The sequence below is a fragment of the Stylophora pistillata genome, chromosome 7 (genome assembly GCF_964205215.1).
Source record: "Stylophora pistillata chromosome 7, jaStyPist1.2, whole genome shotgun sequence".
NCBI lineage: Eukaryota > Metazoa > Cnidaria > Anthozoa > Scleractinia > Pocilloporidae > Stylophora > Stylophora pistillata.
Window position 1 is genome coordinate 28076606 of NC_142525.1, and position 19111 is coordinate 28095716.

Here is a 19111-nt window from a genome sequence, read left to right on the forward strand (position 1 = left end):
CTAGTCACGAGTCTGATATTTCAGTTTCCAACAAAAATCAGGTGGATTTCCTTTTCTTGCCCAGCTTATAGCTTGAAGTATAATATTACGCTAAAACTCCACGTTTAAATCAAACTATCCGGCATGGTTGCTTTCCATGATTATTTTCACTGTCACCTTTATAAGCGCGAAAATTGTCATTCGAAAATGAAATTTCGTCGATTTTGGGTAAAAATGAAAGAAAAATCTTACAAGACATTTAACGTCTCTCTCGAACTGTCGTAATCAATCCTTTTTACTTTCATTCGTTTTAATTGTTCACGAGGCACATGTCAAAAGCAGCGCTTGAACTTTAAAAACAAAAGGATGTCTTACTTCAGTTTCATGTTCGTCATGATGATATTTATTTATAACTTGTAAACATGCGGCTTCCTGCGACTTCAAATAAAAGATATGTTTTTGATCGGCATTCGCCTTCTGGCTGTAAAGATCGTGGTCTGACGCGATATTCGTGACGAACAAGCGCATGGTATAGTTTCTCCGACTGATCAATAATTATAGGTAAGTAATTTGTCTTTATTAAATTATGCGAGTGTAGACTTGGTTATAAGAGGTTTGTGAAGATTTGCGTATCTTTAAAAATTAAGCCTAACTTTTAAAGGTCATTCGTGCAATTCTTGCTCTAGTTTTCCATTCCCAAACCATCCTCGTCGTATATTCCGATTTCTTCTCCCGCGCTCATTGTTTTTCTATCGAATAAACAAACATTTTTGGTCCCCCTTCGCGTTGAAGATAGTCAGGTATTGTAGTCTCTGAACTAAGTTCATCTTGAGACGAGAATGACAACCGGAAGTCGAGAGTTCTTTTCACCAGCGCTTGCTAGAGATCTTCTGTTTGTAGTGTTTAGTTTAAAATGAGAAGACAAGGGCTTTCCGGTCGATAGGCTGTCATCAAAGAGCAACAGAAATAGATTCCTACCCTTTCCGGGCACCGCTCATTTCACAAAAGGCTCATAGTGTAATGCTGAGTTTCCTAGTTCATACAATCACGTACAAACCGACTCAAACATAGCGAGATTTTCCTCATTCCAAATTTAAACTAAAAAAAACTCCATGAAAGAACCGCGAAAATGGCATGATTTTACGCATACTATAGCGGTTAGCTTTTTCAAGAAAGCCGTTTGATTGTCAGTATCTTTTCATGTTGTTGAGTCCCTGTAAGTGGCGCGATCAGTCTGGCCGCGCATCAAATTTTAATCGTTGCGGTTTTATATTACGCAAAACTAGCTTGAACGGACTTTCAAATCATAACATAATTAGTCGGGAACGATCTAGACAAAATAATGGACGATACGTGCTTGAATAACACGCTAAGCAAGATTTTACCCAGATGGCTTCAGCAAGGACGACACGGTAGCAAAATACCTCCTGCATCGCATCACGTCTCAATGTAAAGACCGTTAGAAAATGACTTCAAGAGGAAGAGGTACCCAAAACAAATTCGTGGATCGAACTTCAAAACTGTTTAATCACACGGGAAATTTCGCAAAAAAAATATTCCGACAAGGAGAAGGTTAACTTTTGCATTTAATTTGTTTAAATGCATCCAGCCTGAGAATAACCATTCCCTTACTCTGCTCCCCCCCCCCCCCCCACTTCTACAGTCTTGACTCCTTTAGGAAGCAAATAAACTTTGTAATAACTTCCCTCTCCGCTTACACTTGAATTAGAAGATATCTGATATTATGGTCGAGAACTATGACCGCTGCTTTCATGTCGTGTAAAATTTTGCATAGCTGATTACGTTCTCTGAATCTGTGGATTTGAAACGGAAACGAATTTCTTCGAGATTCGACACTTGCCCATGTTTTGCATACAGCAAATATAATTATAAAAAGTGTTGCAGAAAGCAAAACGAAAGGTTCATTTCGGTTTTGTTTTACTTAAGTTTCCATCACCTTGAAGTTAAAAATCAGTGAACTAGGTGATCGGGTCTCGAGACAAATTTTACCTTGGATAAGTGAGGCTTTCCATAAGCATTTTATGGTTTCTCTCTCGGTTTCCTTGGTTGGTTTCGAGCCTCTTCACACGAATCATGACTTGTGCGGAACGCAAGAAACAAAAACAATGCAATTTAATGTGATATTCGAATCTATGAGATAACAGTGATAATTTTTATAAAATGCAGTGTCATTTATCAATGATGACATCCGCGTTTCTTGAAACATGGATGTTTCGGGGAAGCTTAAATTTGTACGAATTGGAGAAAAAACGCAACGAATTCTCCTATCAAAATTTATCCACTTTTACTTTCTAGCTAAATTTACCTGTCAAACTACGTGTTGAACCTACGCGGGGTTTAAATATTGAGACTTAAAAATTAAAATAAAGCCCTACAGTGAGATGAGACAAATGCTTCTGTCACGAAGACAACTAATTGGTGAAGCAACTATCTTTTCTTATTGTTTTACTTATATTTCTCTTTTTGTATCTGTTAACGCTGAATTGGCAGATTATTTACAGATTGTTTACGAAAGAAACTGTAATAAGGCTTGCGCGCCAAACTTAGCAAGGTGTTTTGGGGTAAGTCTCTCCCCAGAAATCATGCGCTGTTTGTCGCCTTAGCTGCAGATCACGTGAGTAGTACAAGATCAAGAAACACATGTCGACGTATCAATAGAGTAATCACTGTTAAGAGTGACTTGCTGGTTTTTTTTCTCTAATGTCAATCATGAGACAGCCTGGACCATAGCAATTTAAAAACAAAACGATGATCGATTTAAGAGCGCAACGATTTCGCAAATTCATTCACTTTCCATATATCGGCTAAGCATAAGGCAGATCGCAAAAAATTTCAAATGACGCCGGCAAAACAAACGCGATTGAAAAAAAAACAGTTGACTTCCTCTTCGTGTTTTTAAATTCAAAGAAGTCGATTATAGTACTCTTTTCAGCTGGTACCAGGATGTGATTATTCAAACAACATATTTACGTCGACTTCTGATAGGAAACAAAAGAATTTCACAGACTGATTCAGTGCGAGCGGAAGACGCAGCCGGCATAATACTATCAAATTGAATTTCCTGGAACGGCTTTTATGTTCTTACAAAGGAGAAGGCAGTGAGCTAGAGGAGGTAAGTAATGATAGCTTATTTGGCGTCTCCAGCTAAAGGTAGTGCCCGATAACGATCGTTAGCGACGTATAGAAAGTATTGGGCAAAGTATAGGGTAGTTTCACATTAGAGAATTGTGACGGTTTTTATTTTACTGACGACGCGAAACTGCAAGCGAAATAAAGGGTCGCAACCATTAATTAGCCTGCTCTCGCGCTACTTTCGCTACTTGCGTGCGTCAGCCTTTAAACGTAGTCCGCTCGTGAAGTCGGAGCGCCGTTCTTATCCGCTTTCCACTCAACATCGCTGATTTTGAGCGCGTGCTACGCCAACCAGTAAAGAGAACAATGTCCAACCGTCCATCGCGGCCAATACCTGAACTATTTCGCTTGGGTCAGTTCTGGTTGTGTGTTCATAAGATAAACAATGGATTGGGTAAACACTCCTGGTAGAGTAATCAGTGTGATCCAAATTTCATACAAGAGCTCGTTCGTTCAAATTTTTTTGCTTTTGTGCGTTATATTATAAAAATCAGAGAAGCGTAAGAGTACAATGTGTAGCCTGCGAGACGTGTCCTTTATGTTGTCACGCAATCTTCTCTGCTCCAAGAAGTGGGAATGGGGAAATGAACCGGAAGTGCTTTAAGATTACCGGTGTCCATTCCCCTGCGTATTCACATCAAGTAACTTAGGGAGGACCTCTTCTACCATTTTAAAGATTCGAAAAACTATCAGCTGAATTAAAAATCTTATAAACCGCTGAATACCAAGACCTAATGGCTGATTGATTTCACATAAGGCCGCAGCTAAAAGCGATTTTAATCGACCGATTTAAATTGACCTTGAATCGACTGGCATGAGGAAGTCCCCGTCTACTAAAACAAGAAACTGAACTTTTAATTAATCGAAAATGATCGATTGAATTACGAATGAACAAGAGGGAAAACACAAGAACTTTTCTATTAGTTTCGGATCGATGAAATACAGAACTTTGTTGACTTTGATTTAAAGCGGTGAACGTAAACTCTTCTGTTTTAGTCGAGTCGTCGAAATTCTGTCGAACAGCCACCCTCCCCTCTCCTGAGAAGTCGAAAATGTAGCAATGCTTCTGTTTCCCTAACCCTTCCACTCACACGAATGATCAACGAAGAAAATCTTCATAGGGTCCACAAAGAAGTATATGATTACATGTACACGTTGGGAGAAATCGCCTTTAAATCTTCGTTGTGCAAGGGGTCTAAGCGTTGTTGTTGTTTGCTTTTTTTTTAATCTTTACTTTGTCTTTTTTGTAGGTTTCATATCTAACTCCATGAAAACATCCATGAGAGTGATTGACTTTTGAAGAAAATCAGCTACTTCAGCGTGTAAACATGCAGCCACAGCAAAAGGAAGGGGAACATCCATTTCCAAGTCCTACGAGGAAAAACGAAGGGCCTCTCCTTCTGTGTGATGTGAAAAAAGAAAACTCCCCCAAAAAGGAAACTTGTATCAATTCATCCAGTTCGTTTAATCCATCTGTCAAAAGGTCTTTGACTGACAGCGAACATGATATGGTTCCGTATCATCTGAAACGTTTCAAACAGACTAAGGAAGATTCAGCATCCTCGGAAAATGGTGGCGGTATTTCACTCTCAAGTAAAGCGAGTTTACAGCAGATTGTCAGCGAGGTGGCTCGTTCGCTCCAAAGGAATAACTCTGTACCAGCCGCGTCGTTTCGAAGAAAGAAAACGTTTGCCTGTGGAGACTCCGATGGGACCTCGTTACATTCCGTTGGTATTATGGATTTACAGCGACAGGAAAAGGTTTTTGGTAGTTCGCCTCGACTAGCTATGAATGCAGTCCAGGGAAAATTGGATGCTTTACCCTTTTCCGCCAGTTGCCGAGGGGAGAAGATCTCAAAACCTCAGGTTAAAGCAGCTCATCCAGTTCTAAGAACACTAAATTGTCGCGGCTCCAGCATCAATGAAGGTGTTGCGATTGATCATGATTTCTTTCCTAAACTTGTCGGTGTACACTCGATTTCATCATCATCGGCATTTTCACCCCAAAAGGGAGCAGCTGGTCGTTTTAACCAAGATTTTGGTTCACCGCTGCCCAAAGAACTTTCACAAAAGGCAATTACGGGAGACTGCTTGCCTGTCGAAAATGCAGGAAACTTTAAAATTGGAACTCTAAAGTACGACAGCGAGACGGACAGTGACCTAGTGAGTCCTGTTTCACCCAATAACAATGAATCTGAAGCATTCCCCCTGTCACAATCCAATCAGAACCAATCATCTGATGAATCCCTTTCTCGTAAAGACTCCAAATGTCATTCGCAGGACAAGCCAAGGGCCTTACCCATAATTCCTCTTGTTCTTACAACAAGTATCGCTCCGCTTGTGTCCACAAGTCCTTTCATGGATGCAAATCCTCCAGGTGGACGTGAAAAGGCGAAGTGGCCTCGACAAACTTCCAAGCAAGTCGCTGAAATATCTACCGCCAAAAGTCTTTCATCCTGCTCACCGGAAGATCGCGATGCATCTGTGCTCGCTCACACTCGTCACCGTCCAAGAAAAAGAAAGATGGCAAAAAATACAGAAACGTGCTCGGCGCCTTCTCATGTCAGCTCGACATTTATGTATTCAAATAGAAGGAACCCCCGTGAGTCTCCCAAAAATATCACATCTGTTAACAAGCAGGAATTTGTTGACATCAATCGAATGGCCGCCTGTGGCCCGCCGCGTAAACGTTATCGTCGCTCAAGCTTCCCTTCCAAGAAGCCGTACGACCTCTTGTTTAATTTTACAAAACCAAATGGCAAGAGCGATTTGTTTCTCGTAGTAAAAGATAAAGTATTTGCGGTGGAACGTTTTGACTGCGAAGGAGAGTCATACTTGATTCATACAAACCAAAAAGGGAAGACAGCCGTTCTTGCTAAACTTCCAAAAGTCGAAAGACTAAAGTTGCAAATAAATGACAGAAGAGGCATCAGACCTGAGCAACAAATGGTCAGCGGTCAACTTGGGACCCTACAGCATCCTGCTAAGACCTCTCTTTCTGTATCAGCACTGAATGATAGCTTCTATCCCGAAGACGCAAGGGATACAGCTTCTTCTATTTCCAGTCATCAGCTAGATTCAGACACGATTTACAGAGTTATAAGAGAAAAAAACATACAGGGAAGAGAACAATCGCTGAATAATAATTCCGCAGTCTTATCTAGAGGTGCACCTGTCCGGAATGATGGGCGAATGAAAAGCGATCGCCATCGCTCGACAATGTCTTTGGAAAACAGAAGGCTGCTACTAAAGCAAGTGCTGTATGGTCTAAGGAAAGAGATATCTAATCCCAAGGAAACCCTGTCCGTTGGAAAGCGCAGTCTTCTGGAGTCTGCCGAGACACGAGCCAAAGATCGAGGTATTTATGTTTTTAGTGACACACACTCCACACCCAGATGTGCCTCTTCCTTGTATAACAGAAAAAGAAACCAACAAAGTATCGTAAATCCAGACAACTTTGATAGATATCAAGAGTCTGACGCAGTTTACCATCGACAGCAATACTCCAAATCTGAAGTGGAGAGTTCAGCCAGGGAAACGCATACAGTTGGTATTGGACAGCAAAGTTTCTTCGAGAATCAACCTGCGAGAGAGGCCACCTACGAGAATTTTGCTTGTGGAAACACTATGCCACCTTGTAAGCGTGGGACATTGCACAGAAGGGATTCAATAAATCATATCACACACCCATGTGACTCAAACGAGCGTGTCTTGTCAACATCTGGCTCTGTTAACATCCTGAGCAGGACAAGTGCAAACGACGTGATCAACGTCGCTAAGATTGGCGCTTCTAGCCGCATGTACATGTACGAGAAGTCGCCACACATCAGGCAATTTCGACAGCTTAGTGAACTTTTGCTTGGGGACAGCTATGGAAAATGTAGCAACAATGCAGACCCTTTGGCCGGAAATAGAGCTGTGGAAAGTTTCAGAGTCGCACAAGCTCCACTGACCCCTTCCGAAATAGAACCAGTTCTTTTAAGAATTCCCAATGGAGGTCTGAATAACGATCCCAAGTTTACCAAGAAGAGACCAAACCCAGACACCATCGGTCAGCAGGGAGCTGTTTTAGCCGACACCTGTCATTTACTCAAGCAGGACCGTGGTAGGTCGAAGGCTATACAGCAACTCCTGAATGGGAGAAATGAAATATTTCAGCTGCATTCAAATCAAACCGGACATGTTGGAAATGCTCTTTCCACCGACTTCCTCCAAGGCAGGGAGTGTTCACGCCACAATACCAGTACTGCGAGTGAGCAAAATGTTTTAGGTCACATAGCGTCAGAGGGAGCTGCTCAAAAGACCCCACCGCCACTGGAATGGCAACCCATGCATGCCCTCGTCCGTTTTCAGCAAAGATACCTTGGGGATGCATCACGTCGAGGTACCACAGACGTCGTTAATTCACGCGAAGTTGTTAGGCCATTGGACGCCGAGAGAATTACAGCAGGCGACGAAGGCTGGGAAAGTATGGAACTACAACGTCAAAGAGCTGCAAAGCATATAACCGATATACCAGTCAACGAAGGCCAGGGAAGGAGTGGCAACACTCAGCAGATTGATAGTGGAGCAGTACCCGAGAGTTCTATGCCCTACAATTGCTACGGTCTTCATGATTTGGACGAAACTGAGGATCCCTTTGAAAAAAATCCTAGAAATGATCTCACACTTCGACTGCAACAAGAAAAAGAAAGTCCACCTACTTTCAGGCAAAGAGTTGTAAAGAAAGGTGAATGGAAGAAAAAATGTTCATGCAGCCCTGAGTCAAAGCCGAAGAAAAACATGTCTAACGTTCCCGATCCCGATACTGCTGGTGTTATTGTCATTGACGATGACTGAGAGAATATTGTACGAGTCAAAAACATCTCTAAAGCGTCTATATTTGGAACCAAATAGTTCAAATGTTGAATATTCATAACGTTTCAAACTTTTTATGCTTGAAAATAACAAAACGCGCTCGAGTAGCTTAACTTTTGAAAAAGTCTTAAACTAAGAAGAAAATCTTTTGGAGCTGCGATGTAATGTTTTAATTGAGTTCTGACATTTTAAAGGAACTTTATTTATGATTTAACAAATCACAAAGAAGGATAGGTTAATATTGGTCCTGTTTTATTTTTTATTATTTTTCAAAGAAAATGAGAAAAGTAGTATTTCCTGAAGAAAATAAACTAATTTGGTAACTCTTAAGGAAAAGTGAGGTAACACGGAACATTCTTTATTTGAACTTGAGCCCCGCCAAATTCAGAAGCCTTTTTCTCTTTTGCGCTAAGTTTCGAATTCTCGCTTCGCGAATTTGCAAACTTTGCATCAAGTCGATGTCCTCCTGTCTTCCACTTGGATTATGTATCGTGGGACTTGTAAACCCTTCCTTTTGTTCGTCTTGTAAAATTATTTCGAGCGAAGACCCTTCATGCTCTTTTGGGGTTGAGTTGTTCGCTTGCTCTCTTGGGTTGAATTGTAAATAATCAATCCCTGAACAAAACCCTTTCCCTGAAACTTGTGAGCATTCAGATTGCTTTTCGTCCGTTTGGTGGTATTCATTAGTGCTGTTGTTACCTAATTCTTTTTCTTTTATGTCCTCCAATGAAACTTGACAATCTGTTAGTTGAGGGAAAGGGAAAGATGACAAATATGTAACGGGCACTTTGGCTGGTCACAAAGCCGTTTTGCAAGGCGTTTTTGTGACTTCATGGCAGCACGTTAGGATGAAAGTAATCAGCATTGCAAAAGAATTCGAATTCCCCAAAAAATGCTTATTCCTATTCTTTTATGGGCAAGTTAATAAGCCTCGCTAACCTCAACGGTATGTGAAAGAATTGCGGTTCAAACAAAAAAAAAACAAAAATTTATCTTTTTGTCTGCCACACGTGAAAGGGGTCAATAAGATAAAGTCTGCTTATGAGTCAAGTGACCCGTCAGGCAGCATGAAGCGACTAGGATTATTTCTACTCCCGCTGGATGGGATGTTGATCCATCACAGGGTTACCCCCAGCATTAAATTCACCGGTACCCATTAAAACACCCGGGTGAAGAGAGGCACTGTGTGAGTAAAGCGTCTTGCCTAAGAATACAACACAATGTCTCCAGCCAGAACACGAACCCGAACCACTCGATCTGGAGTCGAGTGCATTAACCATGAGGCCACCGCGCCTCCCCTAAAAGGGCCAATAGCTTCCCCATAATTACCTTTTCTTGGTCCTTCATCTTCTTGTGTTTTCTCTCTTGTTTCATTTTCCAGATTCTGAACTTCGTAGTCCAAAGGCGGATCTGACGGTTCGATTTTGACGCTTACGTAACCATCGCCTTTGCAATGTTTGCACTGCGTGAAATCGGGATAGCACAGAACAAATTCTCGCCTGGCTAATATGGCACAATCGTCAGTTGGCGTCACATAATTTTCATCTATTCTAGATTGCGTGACTCTTTGAACATTATGTGACACTTCTTCCGTTTTGGTATTGATCCCAGCCTCTGATTCCCCGCCTGATAGAATTTTCATTTTCTTCGCCTTGCTGTTCTCTAATTTTTCAGCGTCAGACGTGGAGGCAGACCTTTTCCTGTAAGGAGAAGAAAGATCTAATCCAATTTCCGATGGAAGTCTTAGAAATGATTCATTTCCCCCATTCGACTTTATCAAAGTCAAGCTGCCACGACCCTTTCGACAATTGCTATTTTTCATCTGGATGTCATCATTGTAGGATGTTTTAGATTTGTACCCGTCCTCAATTTTGGCTGCATTGATGGGCTCTCTGCTTTTTTGTTTGTCTTTGCATCCTTGTTCCTCGGTGTCCCCACCTAAGCAGGAAAAAATTTAAGTTACCTTTCTTTCGAATTCAAGATCAACCGAAACTGACATGAATTAAATGTATCTTATAATTGTTGCTGGCGGTTGTTTTGCCGCTCAGCGAATTTATGAATCATCCTCTGCAGTAGTTAAATACCAGGTTACGTTGCGAAAATAGCATTACGTTTTAGGGCAGCGAAAGTAACCCTTTAAACTTTTCAAGATCATCAGTTAAAAGAGAATTTTAAAGTTCCAAGCCAGGCTGGTATGAATAGCCACCTTGGAGATGAGAGTCAGTAGTCCAGTGGTCAGTGCGCTGGACTCTGGGTCAGATGGCCTGGGTTCAAGTCCTGGCTCAGGGGCATGACGTGGTGTCCTTAAGCAAGGCGCTTCGCTCACATTGCTTCGTCTTGTCGGATAAGACGTAAAGCCGTAGGTCCCGTCTCCTGCAGGGTCAGGGGCAGGAGACGTAAATTTCCCATGCACGAGATTACTGTGTAGTGGATGTCCTCCCTGGGGTGGGATGGGTGGGAAGGTGAGATCGCTAAATGGACTGAAGCGGCTGCCAGTGGCGCCTGATAAAAATGCTGACGTCCGATCTCAACCTTACGATACTGTTAAGCGCGACTGAATATATCCACATAGAAGTCTGCGCTATATAAATGTAAAAATGTAAATGTAAATGAGAAGAAAATGGCTGTTACAGAGACGTAGCCTTAGGGGGTGGTAGGCTTTTAACATGACATCTATCCTTTCGAAAAGCAGAACCTATCCTAGTGACGTTATGATGTAAATCCTCAATGATGTCTTTGAATACGTAACATTATCACATGACCCATCCGGCCCTACCACTCAGTCAATAAGTAGCATTATCAAAATATATCGATAAGAAGGAAACCTGAATTTTAGATTCAGATGAAAGACGTGAAAGAATTAAAAAACGAATTAGATAATAGCCCACCTTTATCCACGATCATTTCATCAGTAACCGCTTTATTGTCGGCTACATGAATGACATTTGAGTTTTTGATCAGGTTTTCGTCGCTCTCCCGCTCTGATTCCCGGCTATTATCCGCTTCCTTGAGCGAGCAACCCGCGCCAGTTTTCTGTTGACTTTTGCCTTGCTCGGCCTTGTTATCCCTCATACCTTCAGTGAGAGATTTGACTTTCTTCCGTAAACCAACTATAGCTCTGAGCATTCGTTTCTTCCTGAAGTCTGACTCCGCCCTATCAAGTCGACTTTTGATAAAACGAATTCTTCTGATCAGATCACGGACATTTTCTTGGGTATTGTCCTTTGGTAGATCATTTTGAGGTCTCTTCTGTTCGGTAGCTGGACGAATGGCGATAGAGCTATGGCTTTCCTGCAAATAAAAGAAAGTCCTGGTCGGTTTCTTTACAAATTCTGAAGCTCTGGAAGTTTGAATATCTATCACATACAAATGAAAGAGGGGTTGCCTTTAGAAAATACGATCTTGGCCTGCTTCGAGCCTATGAGAAATCTTACTTAAAAGGGGATGTTCCTCTTTTTTATTCGCCGGAGCACCGGGATTAATATGCACTTTGCTGGCATCCAAGAACTTGTAACGGGATTCCTAAGAGGCTATGAACAGCTATGGCAGGTTCACCTGCCATTCAACACAACCTAAATGGCTGCTATTGATAATCATCTCACCTTGAAAAACACAAACAAACAAACAAGAACAAACAAAAGCGATAAAAACTCGCATGAGAAACTTACCATGTTATCTTTGTGGGATCGTGAAATTTTCTTGAGACCCATACTTGCTCCTGATGTTTCAAACGTCGTATTCGCCGCTTCGAACTGTTGGCTTGTAACGTTTCCAATGCCTGATTGTGAAAGCTTTTCGTCATCGCGTCTCACACTACCAAAGCTACTCTGTACTTTCAAAACACTCTGCTCATTATCATCATCAAGCGAGTAAAACTTCATATGCAGGTTCGGTTTAGCGCAATCCCGTTCCAAACTATCCTGATTGCTTGCTTTGCGACTTTTACGACGTCCAATAGGTGCATCTTCTTGGATAAAGTCAACTGGAGTTTCTCTTGAATGCTTTCTGCATTTCAAGTTAGCTTCTACTTTCGTAGATACATTAAGATCTGTCGATCTGCAACACTCTCGTTGCTTTTGAGTCTGGAGTTCATCTTTAAGTGGAGTTGAGATTGTGGTTTCCTTTGTAGAAGAGTTGTTTTCTTTTTCTTTTCTCAAGTGTTCCTTTTCCACTGGGTTTATGGTGTTAACAGGAGGGTCCATAGGCTCAGTAAGAGTCGGGCCACCGTTAACGACAGAAGCACCCGTTGCTCCTTCAATGTTGTTGAATGCAGTTTTATTCGTAGTCGGCATTAACTCATCTCTTACCACCACAGACATACCAGCTTGAGTATTGCATTCCGGCCAACACACTGATACAATCCTCGGAAAGTTGACATAGTCGAATGCGATCCCAGCATTGAATGTCACCGCAGAGGGCTCTGGGGGGGCGAAAGGATGAAGGGCTGATATGACAAAGTAAGAATAAAACCATAACATGTTTACATCCGGCAGAGATAGCGAAGAGACTGAGTGGTGCTGTATTTGAAATCTTTTAATTCCAAGTTTTACCATGAATTACAACGTTAAAGTTTAGGATGCATGCAGAAAAGTAAATGAATTGTACTAAATTTTTATGAGTTAGAGGAAGAGATAACAATAATTGCAGCCGAGTGCAGCTTGTTCGTTTTAATTAAATTACCGACTTGACCTGAAAAACGGGTGAAAAGACAAAGTAAAAGTTGATACGGCTTACCAGTGGTTGCTCTGTGAAGGCAATTCAAGTCAGTTACAGCTGAGGCTACCTGGCTCGTCACAGACTCCGGATGACAAGCGTCGCTTGAAGATTTCCTTTCAGTTAAAACGGCAGGCTTCATACCAATCTGACTTCTTTTCTGATGAGCAAAACATACGTTTCTGATGTTAAATTTGAAAAGATACCTACATCAGTACAGAACATTTCCAAATACTCAGGTCTACGACACACCAAGGGTTCAATTTTTCGGACAATCTCACCGGCTTGACCGTGAGGACCGCGCTGTCCTTTCTTTTCTGGGAGACCACTAAATTTTGTAGCACAGCAAAGTCACTTCTTAAAACTGAAACGCCACCTTATCATGATAAATGACATGACCACTGAAAACGGATACATAATTTACAACCCACCTTCTGTATGTTTCTTGCCCCTACACTTCGTGTCTTTTATTCTCTTAAAAAGAACCGTTATGGCCTATGACGTACACAATCTCGCACACGAAAAAAAAACGAAACAAACGGACCCGGCGCGCGCAAGTTAACTAAATAGGAAGACAAGAACACAGCGGTCAAACGATGCGCATGCACGATAGTTTAAAAACAATAAGAGGAATTCCGAACGCATGTCTAGCGTAGAGTGAGGAAGAAAAAAACTGTTTTAAACATAGACTCCTCTTCTCGGTAATGAAGTCAAATTTCGAGTGCTAATTTATTCCATCCTGGACAACGAAAATCGTGTGATTTATTGCTAATGATTTATTACAAAGTTCGCATACAACACGCGCTGTCATTGGTTTAAAGAGGTTGCTCTATCAGGGTACAAAGCATGGAGCTGAGCTAAAGCTGTCACGCTATCTTCCAACTTGTACTACGTCCGACCATTTCCCAGACTTCTCTCTGCATGTAGCTTTTATTCGTTGATTGAAAATGAGATTTCGGAAAAGTAGCAATAGAAGAACCAAAAAAAGTTTGGAAACATGCCATGCGCGGTAATTGACGTTATTATCATAGCGTGACAAGAGAAGAAACTGAATCCTTGAAGAGGAAAGAGAATTGACGGTCCGAGTCAAGGAACAGGTTTTGTGATAGGAAAACGGGATGAAAGATTTGGTGGTGAATTGTTAAAAGTAGGCACAAACTTGTTGTATTTGCTACCACGAACTCATCGAGATAGGAGAATTTGTGTTCATCTAATTGAGAAGCGCGCGGACAGGTCAGAGAGTACGAAAGATACGTAAGCATTTCCTGAGGCATAGCCGAGGGCAGATCTAGCTTCTTAAGTGATCATCAAACCTCCCAAGTTATCGTATCTTGATAAACTGATAGATTGGACGCACAAGTCAGTTGCTTTCTGACAATTTCAACGCGCGCAGTAAGTTAAACGTTGCACTAAGAGAAACTCCCCTTGCTACGCTTCAATACGTACTCTCACGTCACCAGTGTGCACAATGAGAATAAAGACGCACTCTCACATAACATCATGAATTTAATTGCTAGGTTACGATAAAGCATATTTTGAGGGTACAGCCAAAACAAAATGGGCATTTGTTGAGCCACTGCATGTACATGATTTTAATTTACTTCTCTAACTTATATTTCTGGCTCTGATATATATTTCACAGTTGAATGATATTTTTGCGCACGCTGATATTACCTAGTTCGGAAGTTATTACTGTAATTCTTGACTGATTAGAAGGGCCGGACAAGAGAATATTTGGCTCGAGGTCATGACGTACGTACGCGCCGAGCGCAAGGATGACCTAGAACGAAATAACTTCCTGTTCGGCTCGACCAAACTCATTCAATAAGCAATTTATCATATGATCAACCAGCTCGAAGTGTTAAAAATTTCGAAAATTTTGTCCCGAAGACAAAGGACGAGGACGAGGACTTACTTGCCTTTAAGCGAATGGTCCGCAATGGACAACGATTATAGGGTAAAAACTTTTCCTTATTTTCGTTGAGTTAGTTCAAGAAACTCATAATTCATCGAGAACTGCGACTCATTTTTTCTTTTATTTAGGCTCTACGGGTTGTTTGTTTTGTTTGTTTTTTTTTTTGCGTAACCCTTACACGGTCAAGGTTTCTTTCACGATGGAAGCGTTCTATGCTTTTAAAGAGGATGAAACTTTGGCCTCGGGCAGGGAGAGTACGTTGACAAGTTTGGGCAAACAATCATAATCCAGAGCATAACTACCATGAAGAGAGGATTTGCTATTTTTCACTAATTTTCGCTGCACAGGCTTGGTTGTCTTGATGACTTCGCTGACATTTTTGCACTTCTCTTTCGGAATCACCTTCTTCGCACGTAAAACTTGTGAGTTCATTGTAACATCATCGGCGGAATTAGTCGATGATAAATCACCTGTAGCATCTCTAATTTTGCGATCTTGGTTGCCGTCAAAATTAGGGGGATTGGATTTTTCTCCCATGTGCAGGTCACCATGGACAGTTTCCTCTTCCATCCCAGATAGACGAGACATTTTAGGGGTTTCACTCCTCTTCCGACTTGCTTCTTCGGTGAAACTGCCGAGAAACGAGGAGGAATTTTTCAGAAAACTTTCCAAAGTGTCATTCAAATCTATGATGTTATTTGATGTCTTTTGCATTTTCTCGGCTACATCATCACTAACTCGCTGCTTCTTACGTTTTCCTTCATGATGGCTGTCATGTTCTGACAAACTGCTGGATTTTCTCTTCGAATGTGAACTCAGTGCTGAAGACACAGCATAGGTGCCAGTAGCATCACCGAATTCAGCAGATCCTGTTTTGAATTTTTCCGCACGCTTCGATGTATTTAGAGCTGAAGGGTTATCTTCATAGCTTTGGTCTCCGCACAGGTATCGCTCACTTAACCTTTTTCTTAGCTCTGCTGCATTAGATTGCTCGTTTACGCCATGAATGTCATGGTCAGGAGTGTCATCTGAATGCTTTCCTTTCGTGCGGCGGAGAGAGGGAACAGAGCGTTTGAAGATAGAATTCTTCTTAAAACATACATTTCCTTTGGATATGGTTTGATGTTTTTTGCCGTTTTCTAAGACAGGGCCAGCGTACCTAGGACGAGGAGAACTATATGTACGTGCGTCGACGGTCATTTTCTCTTCAGGCTTCGAAGCAAACTTTACTTTACTGTGTTGCAGCCCAGCACAAGTTCCGCTGCTAAGAACCATCTGATCACAGCATGGATCCGGAGTCCTTTCACTTCGGCATGGCAATCCTTTGTCAATCCGACGGACGCAGTAAGAAGGTTCCTTGTGTTGATAGGTTACAGTTCTCCTGTCGCATGAATGTAAAAAGTGGCAAAAGTTACTGTTCCAATATGCGTACTCCTCTCTTGTCAAGTGTGGTCGGAGAAAAAAAGCCGAGTCAGCTGAGGCTTGGTGAATCTCCGATTTCATCTGAGAACTTGTTGCTAAAATGAGCAAATAAAGAAGAAAGTTTTCCCTTAAATTTTTCGGTCATCATGCTCAACCGATTTTAATTTTCCGCCTTCATAGTTCCCTGAAGTGATTTCACTTTCTACTCGTGATTTAAGCTCGTTTGTTTTCGAGAATCTTTAGGGCGGTTCCAATTGCACTTTTCGAGCTTATTAGGAGATTTTTTTCAAATACTCGCCGAGAGGTTAAATTAAGGAAGGACACGACACGCAGCGAGAAAAATTATTTTCAAAGATAAATGAGGTTTCACTGGTAAAAAGTACCTTCGCAGTTACTGAACTTCTTTGCACAGCCAGTGCTCAGCCCTCAGTGCGCCTTACCTCTTAGGTAATACGATGAACAAAGATCATGAAACAATACAGTTTAAGATGGTGGGCATGAATATGTTTTGGGCCCGACTCGTATACGTCATGAAACATTCAATTTGTCAAAGAAGTTATTGTCTCCAAAAATTATGTCGCGATTACAATAGTTTTTTGACTACATTTCATCGAGAACTTTAATGAAGTCATTTATCACATAAAACGTGGATCGGAACCAACGTTGCTGAACTGTTTTACGCATATGAAATCTGCTTGTATGAGCAGGTTGTCACTTGGGTCTATGTAATGCAACACAACCATTCTAGTGTAGATTTCTGTATCAAAATGTTTTATCTGGGCGAATTAAGTAGTCAGCTTATTCTGAGGGCTTGATAAAAATCTCGAGGTAATTAACCAGTATGACGTCAAGCGTTTTAAAAGTTGCTTTCTGCCAAGCAGTTTTTTCTCGCAATTTCCACGCCAAGTTCTCGCAAGAAAATTACCTCAGAACTTGCCAACTTTTGCTAAAAGGTAGGCTCGCAATCGTGAGAATTTCGATTCTCATGAAATCAAGGTTTACAACAAACCATACTAATTTTCATGTGAACAAAGTATTAGCATACGAAAAACGCGTGGAACTACTTACTATTAAGACTTCCTGTTATGTTTTTCTCGCCACTAGGCATGTGCTTGATCGCGAATTTGTGGCTGAACCCATTGCATGTGTAGGAGCACGAGCTGAAAGGCTTGGAATTCTGCTGGGACGTGCCGCAATAGCGAAGGAGATGCGCATCACAGCCACCACAGCAGGATTGAGAAAACAGATTCATTTCGTTCAGGAAGGAGACACGCTTGTGTTCACAGGTCTTGCAGGAAAACTGAAAGAAACTATATTCGTGCATGTATAATTAGTAAATCAAAGCACCTGCAAACAGCGTAAGCAAGGCAACTCAAGTTGTAATTTCCGATACAAGATAATAGCAGGTTAAATAAAATTTCGACAAAGCGCTAAAGTGCTGACGATCTGAAATTTACCTATCTTTAGGCTTGCTGCAAAATTGACCACCTTTTCCCGCAGAAAGCCGTGTCGAATATTCCGCATAGCCTAGCAAGCTCGTGTTTTGAGCCTGAAAAATGACGCAATGTGCTCTACGGACCAGAGAGATACAATATCGTTGATTACTTCAACTAATAGAACAACAATCCACAACAAATATCCGTTTTGATTCGAAACGGAAGCTTCTGCCGTTTAGAATAAATATCGATTTACCCGAATCTTTTTCTCAACGTTTTCGTTCGTCTGTGATTAGCTCAAACGCAGAGACACACAAGTTTTATATATAAGAAATGGCCTAACTTGCTGACAGTTGACTCGGCGGCGGTAGCATAGCTAGGAGAGCATCTAATCGCAAGATGTAAATTGACTGGAGGGATCAGATCAGAATGTTTTTGCTATATCGACATCAACTGGAGACAGTCACTTAAAGTCCTTGTCTTTGATAGCCGCTAGTTTACGTAATTTCTGTTGATATTTTCTTTTTTCGCACGACATTTGGAAAAAAACATCTATTTCAAAAACTTTTATTTTCTGTGAAGAAAGTTTCTAAAGCAGCGCGTTTGAGTAACTGTTTTCGTTGGATACGTGCGCGCCGTAAACTTTTACCGAAAAATGAAATAAAGAAATGCGTTATCGCAAAAAAATCAATCTTGCTAAAAGCACATCAGTCATGTTTTAAATCTATTTATGTCAATCTTGGCATGGACGATATTGGTGTCCCTTAGTAACCGCAAATATCTAGAGATTATAATCTCTTGTTCGATATCAGAATATTTAACATACAAAGGGGAGCGTAGCTTTGCGGATATCTCTAATGCCTCGATTCATAGCCTTACTATCACTACAGATACAATCGGTCTCGCCTCTACGCTCTCTCGATGGGGTGTTTCTGAATTTGGTTTGCTAAAATTCTCCCAAGCGAAGCAAGAAGAAATGAAACAAGATTATAAACCACAAAAAGAAAGCTGGTAAATGATTTTGCACATTCAAGCTGCACGTCGAGCAGCTATGATCAATTGTGAGTACATGACAAGAATAAATTAAATATGGCACACCGATACACCTGTAGATTTGCGGTCAGGCGTGTAATCACCGTACAGACAGACGGAGACTCTATGATATTGCAGTAATGAAAGAACTTAAATGTATAATTACGGTTGCATGTCGGAAGCTTGAGCCCTCCTCGCAAGAAAGACTGGTCACACAAATGACCGTGGGTGTCAAAAAAGCCGCAGAAAGAGACGCATGCACAAGGAGACTCAAAAAAGAAAATTTCTTCGTTTTGCTTTCACTTCAAGTTAAAAAAGAAAAAATTAAATGACAATTATTTCTCTATTAATCTTTAATTCATTTGTTCACCTACGGCCGGCTAATACATTATTGTAACGGTAAAATAGCTAGTTATTCAGAGCAGGAAACGTATAAATGCCAAAATAACTCAAACTTCTTTGCATGGTATCTTTGGTGGAATTATCAAAGTGTTTTCCTGAATATGTCTTGTAAGTCGCCGCTGTTGCATACATGAGGCTTAATTTCTGTCGCTCTTTTGAGTCCACTCTACAGGAGAAACGCGGGCTCACTGACCAGCTGGTAA

The 19111-nt window shown here is 41.3% G+C and overlaps 2 protein-coding genes across 7 annotated transcripts; one reads left to right on the forward strand and one right to left on the reverse strand.

Moving 5' to 3' along the window:
• The first annotated feature begins 4 nt into the window (after positions 1–4).
• LOC148727358 (uncharacterized) lies at positions 5–8324 on the forward strand. 2 transcript variants are annotated; one of them, XM_022935476.2, is made up of 3 exons: positions 5–540; positions 2986–3112; positions 4383–8324. In XM_022935476.2, the coding sequence occupies exon 3, from the start codon at positions 4461–4463 to the stop codon at positions 7968–7970; it is 3510 nt and encodes a 1169-aa protein (XP_022791211.1). In that variant the 5' UTR covers positions 5–540; positions 2986–3112; positions 4383–4460; the 3' UTR covers positions 7971–8324. The 2 variants fall into 2 exon arrangements, with proteins under 2 accessions (XP_022791211.1, XP_088584638.1); XM_088728512.1 differs by lacking the exon at positions 2986–3112.
• Positions 8218–17290, reverse strand: LOC111330597 (uncharacterized). Of its 5 annotated transcripts, none has more exons than XM_088728513.1 (6): positions 17107–17232; positions 12723–12861; positions 11657–12432; positions 10877–11279; positions 9318–9926; positions 8218–8729 (listed from the first exon to the last, which is right to left on the reverse strand). In XM_088728513.1, the coding sequence occupies exons 2-6, from the start codon at positions 12841–12843 to the stop codon at positions 8347–8349; spliced, it is 2292 nt and encodes a 763-aa protein (XP_088584639.1). In that variant the 5' UTR covers positions 12844–12861; positions 17107–17232; the 3' UTR covers positions 8218–8346. The 5 variants fall into 5 exon arrangements, with proteins under 5 accessions (XP_088584639.1, XP_022791212.2, XP_088584640.1 ...); XM_022935477.2 differs by lacking the exon at positions 17107–17232 and adding an exon at positions 13133–13390; XM_088728514.1 differs by lacking the exon at positions 17107–17232 and adding an exon at positions 13133–13389 and having other exon boundaries at positions 11657–12408.
• Positions 17291–19111: the final 1821 nt, after the last annotated feature.

Bases quoted from the DNA above. Each gene is read 5' to 3' on its own strand.
- LOC148727358 (XM_022935476.2), top strand. From the start codon at position 4,461: ATGCAGCCACAGCAAAAGGAAGGGGAACATCCATTTCCAAGTCCTACG.
- LOC111330597 (XM_088728513.1), bottom strand. From the start codon at position 12,843: ATGAAGCCTGCCGTTTTAACTGAAAGGAAATCTTCAAGCGACGCTTGT. The intron at 12,433-12,722 runs GTAAGCCGTATC...TTGTCATATCAG, and splicing joins CCTTCACAGAGCAACCACTG to CCCTTCATCCTTTCGCCCCC. The intron at 8,730-9,317 runs GTAATTATGGGG...CTCAACTAACAG, and splicing joins AGATGAAGGACCAAGAAAAG to ATTGTCAAGTTTCATTGGAG.